Below are 12,439 nucleotides of genomic sequence, written 5' to 3' on the forward strand. Positions count from 1 at the left end.
CTTAAGCAAAAAGAACATCAAGGCTCGTCTCAATTTTGCTAAAAAACATCTCAATGATTGCCAAGACTTTTGGGAAAATACCTTGTCGACCGACGAGACAAAAGTTTAACTTTTTGGAAGGTGCGTGTCCCGTTACATCTGGCGTAAAAGTAACACAGCATTTCAGAAAAAGAACACCATACCAACAGTAAAATATGGGGGTGGTAGTGTGATGGTCTGGGGTTGTTTTGCTGCTTCAGGACCTGAATGGCTTGCTGTGATAGATGGAACCATGAATTCTACTGTCTACCAAAAAATCCTGAAGGAGAATGTCCGGCCATCTGTTCGTCAACTCAAGCTGAAGCGATCTTGGGTGCTGCAGCAGGACAATGACCCAAAACACACCAGCAAATCCACCTCTGAATGGCTGAAGAAAAACAAAATGAAGACTTTGGAGTGGCCCAGTCAAAGTCCTGACCTGAATCCTATTGAGATGTTGTGGCATGACCTTAAAAAGGCGGTTCATGCTAGAAAACTCTCAAATAAAGCTGAATTACAACAATTCTGCAAAGATGAGTGGGCCAAAATTCCTCCAGAGCGCTGTAAAAGACTCGTTGCAAGTTATCGCAAACACTTGATTGCAGTTATTGCTGCTAAGGGTGGCCCAACCAGTTATTAGGTTCAGGGGGCAATTACTTTTTCACACAGGGCCATGTAAGTTTGGATTTTTTTTCTCCCTAAATAATAAAAACCATCATTTAAAAACTGCATTTTGTGTTTACTTGTGTTATCTTTGACTAATAGTTAAATGTGTTTGATGATCAGAAACATTTAAGTGTGACAAACATGCAAAAGAATAAGAAATCAGGAAGGGGGCAAATAGTTTTTCACACCACTGTATATATATATATATATATAAACTTTTGACTGCAGATGTGTACAGTATACTGGGCTGTTATTATCATATTATCATGTTAACACATGTTGTTCGGTGCCACTTGGGGTCTCAGGGTCAATCACAATCTCAGGTTACTATGAGTTTTTAGTTAATGTGGCTTTTCTCTGGTTTTCATGCACTTTAGTGTGAATGAGTGTACGAATCACACATCATGAGTGTATGCATCTTGTCTAGAGATGGATTGGCTTCTCATCCAGGGTTTGGTCCTGCTTCATTGCTCAAATGAAAATGACACAGTTTAAGATTTAAGATTGGTGTACTGCATGACAGGGAGTACAAAAAATAATATAATAATAGTGATAATTGGTTACAATAGGTTGAGTTATTTAAAATGTTAACATGCAAATGAAAAAAAAGCATTACCTACATTAAAAAAATTATAGTCTGTCCTAATTAAAACAGAACAGATTAATTCAAACATGAGGGTCGCCCATTGTTCATCCGTCAGGATTTTTTATTTAACCACAAAACCATCATTAACAATGTGTGTGCGGTAGGGGAGGGGTTCAGGGACACACAGAAGGGTGGAAGTACAGATGTTCTTTGATTTATCAAAGTCTCGTTTCCATTAGCTTAGTTTCCCTATTTTCAGCTTTTACAGAACTGTTGATGACATGAAGCCTGTAGATGATTTGTGTCCATTCTAGCTCACTATCTCTTAACAGCTTTTAAAGGTTTGTGTGCACGTGTGTGTGCATATATGCAACTTAATATGTGATCGTGTGGCAGAATTTGTGTCTGTGTGTATACTGGGGATTACACTGTTAATGTTACACTTTTTGCCTATTTCACTTGCATAAATGAATATTAAATGTACCTAACTATGACTTTTTTTTTAAATTGACTGCACACTTGAACAATCTTGAAATTCCTAACTCTTTCTCTAGTTTCTCTGTTTTCTCTCAACGACAACATACACCTTTTTGATGAATGTAGTATGTCTTCATCCATATGCATGAGCTATCTGAATTTCTTGTTGGGTAAAACAGATGATGATATTAAGCTAAGTGTGTATCTCTGGTTAGGGAACACTACAAAACCCCTAAAAGTGTTGTTTTTATCAAGTTATTAACTTGTGGGATGGAATTATTTATCTTCTTGGATCATGTTATTTGTGTTGTGAGAATAAACTATTGTCATGTGAGAACAAGTTATTTATCTTGTGAGAAGCGTTTAGTTATTTGTGTTGTGGGAACAAGTTGTTTATCTTGTAGGAAGAACAAGATTGTTTGTTGTGAAAACAAGTTATGGGTCTTGTGGAAATTAGTTATTGTCTTTGTTGAACATTTACAGTATTTATCTTGTGGGTGAAAACAAGTCATATTCTTGTAGGAATAAGTTTTAGTCTTATGCAAAAAAGTCATTTATCTCATTGGAATAAGCTATTTTTGTTGTGAAAACATTTTTTTTATCTTGAGGAAATAAGTTATTTATCTTGAGAAAGACAAGTTATTGTCTTGTCAAAACAAGTTGTTTATCTTGTGAAAACCAGTTTTTTATCTTGTAGAAACAATTTATTTATCTTGAGAAAACAAGTTATTGGCGTGTCAAAACAAGCTATTTATCTTATGGGAGCAAATTATTTGTGTTGTGAAAAAAAAGAAAAAAAAGAATAAGTTATTTATCTTGTGAAAACTAGGTATTGTCTTGTTATAACAAGTTATTTATTTTGCAAGAACAAGTTGTTTACCCTTTGATAACTAAATATTGTCTTATGAGAACGAGTTATTGTCTTGTGGGCACACAATCACTTTTTAACCACAAAACAAAGTAACTCATCAAATAATATACTTTGGAAATAAACAAAGTTTTAATGTAAAAGCAGCTTACTCTCATGATTTTTATGTAAAAGCCTGAAATTCTTTTAAACCTGTTCAAACAGGAAAAGCAATTAATTACACCTTGTGGGACCTTAGTTGCTCTGTAGAGCACAAATTAGGAATAGCTGCTTTAATTAAATCAATTTTAGGATTGTTTTATGAAACTGACCTCAGATTCTTTGCAGGCGATGACGCAGAGGGAATTAGATTTTTGCTGATATTTTATATAGATCACAAAATATTAATTCTCCCCTACATTTTTTTTTTTCAAAATGCATGTGTAACAGAAGAGTAGCATAAAAAGACAGAATGGCAAGTTTAGTGTATGTTTGTGTTTGTTTGTTTTACTCTCTTTTGTTTGAATGAATAAAAGGGTTGCAGCTTTTCTGTGTACCATTTTTGTTGTTCAGAAGAAACCAAATCCTGAATGCAGCTGTCTGTCTGCAGTCTCATTGTGTTTAGAATGGTTTGTCCCACATCACTGTTATTATGTCATTGATAAGACCTCATGGAACAATACACTGCTTGACCCTAGTTTACAAGCTATCGATAGAGATCAGATTTTTGCCTCCTAGCTAGTTGTCGCTGACTCCAGAGCCGTGTAAAGGGTCTTATTATATTTATACCTTTACAACTAACGAAGCCAGACTCTCATTTGCAGCCAGAGACAGAACATATAATTATATAATGAGCTGCAATATGAGAGTAGAGTGAGGGTAATGAAGTATCAGATTCATCAGTTATCTAATGACCCCTTCATGACCCCTTTGGAAACCCACTGGGTTCGAGTCCTGAGCCGTCTCACCCTCTCTCTGACTTCTCTTACCCCTGATGCATTGCCCCAACCTGCTCTCTACTTCTCCTTCCAATCTGGTGGGCATCTGCAGGGGGATTAACCATGTCATTAATCACAGACCACTCACCCGGTTCCACCGCAGCTAGCCTCGGCGCCCCAACTTTCCCTGCCATTCCTAGTTCCCCTGAGGGCGGAGTGGGTCGCACCAGGCTGAGCGAGGGCGGGATAGAGGGTTGGAAGCATCCCGTTTTAGATCTCCCCCAGGAGGGATGCGGCCCATCTCAGACCCACAGGGTAGCTCAGGGAGGGAGACTCTACTGAGACCTGGAACCTCCTCCCGCCTTCTTTTGTCTTTTAGAGGCGGGAGAAACAGTAGAGAAGCTGAGGGGAGAAAGCGAGTGGGAGGGAAAGAGCGAGGGAAAGGAGGGAAGACTGATAGACTGAAACAGGTGTGAAGGAGAAATGACAGGTTAGGGTTCACATCCAGACAGGAGTATCGAAATAAGAATAGAGGTTGATCTGAGTACTTTGTGGAGTTTCTTTATTGCCAGATAAAAGACTACTGTAGATATGGGTTCAAGGGTGAGAGGAGGAATTTAGACTTTTAGAGTTATAGACTTTTCCCTCTTTTCAAAAAGTTTGTTCAAATATACATGCTAGTGTAAAAAGTTGAGAAATTGCCCAACACAAGCTACTTAAATGATTATTTATTGATTATTATGTAGTCATCTAATCATGTTAATCATTTGTTAATCATTCAAATTATGCCACGTAACACCAATATTTCTTCAAATATATCACATGTAGTTGATTCGTATTAAGAATGGTTTCATAGTTAGCTTCCTTTCGACTCATTTTAATGTATTCATGGCGTCCCTGAACTGTTTGTTTAAATACATTAATAATATTCCATTGAAATATTTATTTTAAGAACACTGTTTAGGCACCCAGGTGAAATTCCATCCACCTTGCGAGTCTCTGCGTGTGAAAGCTTGTCCTTGTGGGAACGAGTGGGTCTTGACGCTGCTCTGTGGACTCAGCGACATACTGAACGCTAAGTCCATTCTGCTGCGTGTCGCGTGCGGCGTTGAGAACGTCGCCCCCTCGTCCCCTGATGGACTGGAGAAGCCTTGGCTGTAATGGTTCTGCTCAGAGCTCGGGACGTGTGACCGCTGGGGAGTTGACGCTGCCTTGGGAGGGGTGAAGTGACTTGTAGGAACGTCCATACCTTGAAGCGAGCCAGTAGACGTGACGGTGTACATCCGTGACGCGCCAAGAGTCAAATAATCTGGGCTTTTGTCCATAATGTGGCTGAAGCCACATGACGACTCAATGGCACTGCTGTACTCGCAGTGGCTGTCCGAATAAGGGCTGTACATGCTACTGTCCCGTAGCGCAGGGCTGAAGTGGTCGGTACTTTGTGCTGGAGAGCTGAAGGAAGCTGTATGCTCTGTTGTCGGGCTGCTGAAACTGCTTTCTGTGTTGATCGTGTCCTCATCCTGTAGTCCCAGTGTTTCCAGAACCCAGGAGTCCAGCGGAGGTGTGGCAGCCACCTCGTCGGCAGTGCAGAACTCCAGAGAGAGGTTACGGCACGTCCGCTTACCCTCGCCGCCCTGCAGCAGCTGACTCACGTTAAGGAAGTCTCTCTCGTCCTGTAGAGTTCTTTTCCTGTGCTGCACATCTGCATTTCTCTGAACAGGGAAAAGCCTCTAGAGGAGACAGAGAACAGGCAAATTAAGAACCTGTTACCAGTTTCTGAACACAAATACAAAAAATGTACAACTTTATTAAACATACCTTTGACCTTTCTTCAAGAGACTTTACATATGAAGAGTTTAGAAACTCTTTGAGTTTGTTATTTTCTTCCTGGAGTCTTGCAAGTTCTTCTTCTTTCTGAATCAAGGTGTCCTGAAGCTGATAAAAAAAAAAGGTGTTAGCATTCTCATTTCAATATCTGGTCAAACGTGTGTCACTCTGTGTAGTGAGGAATACAGTGTACTGAAGCGGACCTGCTTGTTCCGCTGGAGGTGAGGGGACATTTGGTCCGACCAGATGGATTCATGCAGAGCTGCGTGTGCTGGAACCAGCTGCGGGACTGAAAGATACAATGGGAGGGTATAAAGTAAGAATCGTGCCATTACAAATTAAATAAATGTAAAAAGCTAATTTGAATGAAAAATCTGAATTTAAATATTAATGTTCAAGTTTGGAAGTTGCATCACATCTCAATACTAACTTAAAAGTCAAATTCAAACACAATGAATCCGTTATAAAAAATTTTGCTGTCAATTAATTCATATTTTTAGAATCACTTTTAAAATTACTTGTAGGCAAATCACTCAAACACAGATCCCCTCTTCTCTTTCACACAGTATCGTGAGATCATGATCACAGTATGTTCCCATGCCTAAAGGAACATAATGAAAAAGGTCTCTATAGTCTTCTATATTAATATAGAAAATAACAGTAAACATTCTCGTATTAAAAAAGCCTCATTTGGAAAGGTAAAGATGTGTTCTGTGTTTGACTGCTTTTGCCAGCAAAGTACTTACAATGCTACAGTATTTAAAATTTACTTCTGAATTTTAAACATTCTATTACACACCCTGTGAAATTTGGCTTACGATTAAAGAGTGCTTTTGGTTTATGAAAAAGAAACACAACAAATTATATTTTACAAAAAGAATTTGTTGGAATTTGGAAGTTGCATTAAATGAAATGAAGATTATGTTAAAAATTAAACACTTGTAACTTCTGTTTGCAAAAAAAAATGCTATTTTTTTATTTGACCTCTGCTTGTGTAATATTACACCCAAATATGTAGTATTCACATTTAAAAAAAAAAATAATAAAATCCATGAAGTAAATGATAAAGTAAAATAATGAGTTGAAAAAGTGGACATTCTAATGTTTTAAATCAGATTAATTAATGAATCACTAAGCGAGGGTAGACGTGTTTAACTGCTTTTGCCTGCAAAGTTCTTTGAATCATATTTTAAAAGCAATTTTTATATTTAATTTGTTTCATTACAATGCATAAAATTTGTTTCGAGATTTCACATTGCTTTTACCTGTAAGTTTTGATATTTTTAAAGTAAATCAAAAAAAGAAGAAAAAAGTAAAAGTTCTGGAAACCTGATTAAATTATTTTGAATATCAAATGCAAATCTTTGTGCAAAATTCAGTTTCGTGTGTCTTGTTTGTGTCAAGTGCACTTAATGGTTTTTTTTTGTCTTTTTGTATAGTTTGTAGATAGTTTTGTTAATTTATGGTATAAATTATGTAATCCTAGCATATAAGCTAATATTGATTTTTGTTGTAGTTTTTTTTTTTATGTTGTATCAGGCACATTGGTCCTGGAGGAACGTTGTTTCCTTTCACTGTGTACTGAACTGCGTATGATTGAAATGACAATAAAAGCCTACTTGACTTGATTTGACTAGAAGTTATAAAACTAAATTACAAATAATAATAAGAAAAATTATATTTCATAATTCATAACCAAACTCCATAACTGGTGCCGTATTGTAACTATGCTTTATATAATAAAAATTGGTTTTAATAATGCTAATGCAATTTCAGAATAGAGATACAAAATAAATCCTTGGTACCAAAAATTATACAGGACAAAAGCTGAAGTAGAGCAACCAGTAAATTGTTCACACTCACATGTTTAGAATTAGATGTGTGCATAAATGTGTGAAATAACCTTTTAAAGAACTTTTTTCCCCATGTATATATTAAAAAATCATAATTTATATGAAAAAAAGTTCTTTCACACATTTTATTTATAAAATTTAATAAAATATATATTTTATTTATATATATATATATATATATATATATATTTTTTTTTTATTTACTATTTTTTAATATGTTTATTTTAAGCTAGACTTCATAACCCTGTAGATACCAGTAGAGCAGAGCAGAAGCACAGTGATCTGTAATGGAGATGGAAATGAACTACGAGATGAGTGCGTGAGTGGCGCGCGACAACCGGGAAAAGCTCTCGCGCCTCTCACCCCGCAATTTTTTTTTTAGGCCACTTACGCTCGCGCTGGCAACCCGCGTCGCCCAAACAACGACCGGTGTCCCAGAGGGAGACGAGCGTTGCTGTGGAAACGTCAACAGTGGCGCGAGCCGACGTAGAGGCGGAGTAGGCGCAATCGAAGCGCGCGTCTCTGCAGGAGAGGATGGAGCTCTGTGGAGAAATAATGCAGGACAAACAGCTGAAGGCGAGCAATCAGCAGGGATTCACTCACACTCATGTTCTTTCAGGAGTGCATAAATGTGTCAAAGAACTTCTAAAAAACTGTTTCTCCGTTTATGTATATGTTTATATATTTACATTTAAGGCATTTGAGGCAGATGCTCTTATCCAGAGCGACGTACAAAAGTGCTTTAAAGTTTTGGACAGATCCTCCTTACACTGGTTACTTGGTTACTAACTAAGTACTATCAATCAAACATGGTCGGGAAAGTTTTTTGTTTGTTTGTTTGTTGTTTGGGGGGATTATCCCAAAAATCTAAGAAACAGACATAACTTCATCACTTTTCCAAATTTGCATTACTATTAAATCTACATGTTGTTAGATGTTGTTTGGTTGGTTGATAGTTTTGAGAAAGCACAATATAGTTACACATGGCACGAAATATAACTCTTAAACATTTTTTTTAAATCCCTTATCCTACCAAAGTGCTTCGGTTCTGTACAGGTTGTACACGGTTCTGCACATGTCATTTTGATGAACGAGCAATAAAAGTGAAATTAACTGCATTTCATTTAAGCTCACACGCATTTATTTACGCATTTGCGCCTGTGCATAAGATGTAACACACTCGGGCTTTGAATCTAAATCACAAAACACCATCACAAAAAAGTGATGAAAGTGAATAACAGTGTGTGTGTGTGTGTGTGTGTGTGTGTGTGTGTGTGTGTTTTATATATACAGTATATATAGAAGTAATTAGGCTATAACACTCACCATTGCGCAGGCAGGACGGTTGGAGCAAGGCGCGAGCTGGAAGCGCGACAGAAGTCCCGTGAGCTCGCGACAGAAAACCTTTGGGGAGGAGGAGGAGGAGGAGGAAGAGAGCTGCACGAAATCAGAGTCTCGTTCTGCCGTTCAGGTGGCGGAGGCGGTCGGGGCGGTCACGTGACGCGCTGTGCCGTTGGACTCCAGATGCGCAACAGCTGTCCTGTCCTGTGCTGTTCGCTTTGTTTCAGGGTTTTAACGCACCGCCGCGAGTGATCCAGCTGGAGCTGAAGTGCACACGCGTGGTGTGTGTGTGTGTGTGTGTGTGTGTCCGGGATGACACCAGTGCGCACCTGTTGCATTGCGCACTGACGAGTCGTTAATGTGTAAGCCCGGTAGAGACACTTCAGAGGCACGATGTGTTCACTGAGCTGATCTGGTGAGGGGGGAACATGCTTATCCTGCCACCCCCAAACTCAGGGGTAAGTGGAAATGTGCATTCCTTCGAGTGACACATTAACGTTAACATTATTCTACGCAGAAATGACAAGACACACTGACTGCTGTCAAGAGACACTTTTTTTTATTACCACACTTTTTTTTTCTCCATGTTTTTTTATTTTTTTTTTTGAGCCTGTTAGAGGTGATTGTATAAGTGGGGTACATGACATTGCAAGTGCACAGCACTAAATTAAAATTATTTTAAAAAGTGCAAATAAAAAAGTTAAAGTTAGGACTGTATAAGTAATACATCCCTGATGCGTGAAACTCTGAAGCTCTTAAAACCCAGAGCATTTTAGCCATTATTTATTTAGCTTTTTTTTTTTTTTTTTTTTTCATAAACATATATGAGGCTCAGGATTGTGTTAAAGTAACATACTTTTTTCCAGCACAAAATTGGCAGTATGATGAATGGAATTTCATTTCATTTTAACCAACTAGACAAAAATGTCTGAGCAAAAAATTTATAGAATTGGTCGCACAGGCAAAGAAACAGCCCAGATAGGGATGAACTTGTGTTTTTATGGTTGTTTTTAGTTGTTTCACTGGCAAGGCTTCCAAATAAGCACATGTGCTTTTTAAATCGTCATTGATCTCTGCTGTGTTGCCGATATCTGTATCTGTGCTGCTTGAGTTTTAAGGGTTTTAAAAGAGACACTGTTATAAATGTTTATCCTGATCAATATGTATAATGCTACAGTACATTAGTATCATTGGTACATTTTGCCCTGTTAGTACAGTGGGAGTATCATCAATATTTTTTGCAGAAAGACAGGATTTGATTCTCAAATGGGATTGCACTCTCACTGCCAGTCCCAAGCCTGGATAATGCTTGTGAAGCTTGCATCAGGGGCATATAAACTTGTGCCAAATCAAATATGCAAACTGACAGATGCAACCCCTAACAGAAGCTGCAACTTATCCTTACTACGTTTTTGGCATTTGCTAAATTGATGGGCTTGAGTTTATCTCTGGATTATCCTTCTTAATGTTTGGAGCACATGTGAGACACCTCAGGTATTGCATCAACACCAGTACATCTAACACTCTCCTGCTGTCCTGTCTCGTTAAAGTGAACAATCCTTTGTTGTGTGTGTTTTACACATTTTCACTCGGCATTTTTTATGTCTGTGTGCCATGAAACTTGATTGTTATGTGTTGAACTTTTGTCCTGAAAAAAAGAAAAACGCTGATCTGTAAAATGAGAACTGTAATTAGTTAAATATGCATTATATGGAATGTACAATTCTAGGGATAAAACACACTAAACGTGATAGAATGATAAATACAAGGTGTGCTCAAGTCAAATTGGGACTTTTAAGGAAATTTCTGGTAAATGAAGGGGTTGACAAAAGTCTTCAAGCTGAGTACAGTGACAAGGCTCTTAGCTGCAGTAAAACATTTGTATGGTGCAAACATTTTAAAGAACAGCCTTATCGATGGATAACTTTGTTTCCATGAACATTTAGCGAGTTGAGCACATGAGCCTTCAAAAAAATTGACAGATAATTTGTCACCAACTTGCGAAGGAGACACATCTGTCTGTGGGAACTGTACACACGATCATTCACCAACACCACTTGCACATTACAGGAACTTGGCTGGAAGTTATCGTCACATTCCCCACGCAGTCCTGACGCCTCTCCAAGACATTTCCACATTCATTAAGGAGTTCCTAAGAGTCCAGTATTTCAGACATGAATCAGACATTAATCATGGCTCCCAAAAAAAATCTACCTTAATGGTATCCAACACTATGTTCCACTAATTTAATGTAATAAGTGAATTACTGTAGCAGAGGATTACATAGAGGAATAAAGGGAAGTTTTACTCATAACTATGTTCTATTATTCTGCAGAATCAAAAGTCCAACATTTGACTTGAACACCCCTTGTAATAAAGGTACACTCATAGGCACACATTTTTTTGTGAATTTTGTATCATGAACAGTTGGTATATACTACCATGTAAATGTACATGCATTTATTTCCATCTCCTGGTGTGCATTTGGTGTGGTTTCAGGAATGCTTGTTGTCAGTTTATATTATTTAATAGCGGAAAAGCTTCATAGGTGCTCACAGTTATCCAGTGCATAACCCTCTATCTCTCTAATTTAACCATAAAACACAGCAACATCCCACTTTATTAGCCTAAAGTCTCCAGCATAAAGATTCTAATTATCATTCTTGTGCACTCCTGTAGTCTGAATGCAATATGAGGCATGTCATATCTAAAAATCGACACATCTATTATTGCAATAAAGGATTGTTTATATGTTTGTGTATTTGTATTTTTTGTTTTATGATGACTGAGCAGGAAGTATGCACTTCATTGTGCTTGTTTCACGTGACTTGAAGCCGTTAAAACCATTAGTGCTGATACTTTGGTTTATTAGGATGTGATGAGACGGTTGGCTTTTCCATGGAGATCCGCCGAACCAAACAGGTCAAGCAGCATTGTTGGGTCATTCAGGTTACTCAACAATCTCATTGCAGAAGTGCAATAAATATTTAGATATAAAGATACACGCACATTTGTCTTCATATTCTTGTGAGGATGCTCCATTTTCATATTTCATAGTTACAATGAAAATAAATTTCTCATTTTCTCACATAAAGAGGCCACTAAGAATCATGGATTGTTTTTTCTACAGCAGTATTAGGCCAGGAGATTAACTCTTTCTTTCCTCTCCTGCAAAGCTTATTTTTTAAAAGAGAGCATGTGTGTAGTCTGTGTGTGTACCCTTATCACTTCAAATTAATGCCTACAAACAGCGTTTTCTGTTCTCAATGTAGTGATCTGGGCTCGGTGGGTATCGGAAAAATAGTAAAAAAAAGTAAAGAGATTTCGAAAAAAAATGAAAGGCATGTGTTAGTGTTAATTTCACCTCAATCGAACAGTTAAATAACATAGTGTTCTTCCTTTTTTCACCTGATACCCTGTTCTCTGTATGCAGTGTGTGGATGTGTGTGTATGTGTGGGTGGACACGAGGGTGTGCAAAGTGGTGTGAATTTAAGATCTACAATTAATTATTTAAAGTTACTACATATTGATGGATAAACGCTGAAGCTTTTGAGGATAAATGAAAAGAACTTTCAGGTGATGGACTTGTGGTAGATGTTAAGGTGTTCATGTCTCCTGTAGAAGACTCTTCAGACTGTACCAAAAAACATTGAAGTTATTCTGGCTCTTTGTAGCGCCTAGCCTTACGAGGTTTTTTTTTTTTTTTCACTTTAATGTCCTTTAATTCATTTCAACCCATCAGTGACTCCTGTTACTTGCTCCTTATAAAACCTTGCCCACTGTCCTTATGTCCTGAAAGTGCCATATATATCTTTTGCCATTATCCCCAAAAGAGACTCTGTGCTTGCTTAGAACAGCTTGTGCAAGTTGCAGAATACAACGAAG

The 12,439-nt window shown here is 37.7% G+C and overlaps 1 protein-coding gene across 1 annotated transcript; it reads right to left on the reverse strand.

The window, feature by feature from the left end:
* Window positions 1-4,416: 4,416 nt before the first annotated feature.
* gmnc (geminin coiled-coil domain containing) lies at window positions 4,417-8,891 on the reverse strand. Its single transcript, XM_053506923.1, has 6 exons — window positions 8,883-8,891; window positions 8,539-8,616; window positions 7,604-7,754; window positions 5,563-5,648; window positions 5,351-5,467; window positions 4,417-5,262 (listed from the first exon to the last, which is right to left on the reverse strand). Exons 1-6 carry the CDS (start codon window positions 8,889-8,891, stop codon window positions 4,480-4,482), a joined length of 1,224 nt encoding a protein of 407 aa, XP_053362898.1. The 3' UTR covers window positions 4,417-4,479.
* Between the last annotated feature and the right edge of the window lie 3,548 nt (window positions 8,892-12,439).

This window comes from Clarias gariepinus, chromosome 11 (assembly GCF_024256425.1).
Source record: "Clarias gariepinus isolate MV-2021 ecotype Netherlands chromosome 11, CGAR_prim_01v2, whole genome shotgun sequence".
Taxonomy (NCBI): Eukaryota; Metazoa; Chordata; class Actinopteri; order Siluriformes; family Clariidae; genus Clarias; species Clarias gariepinus.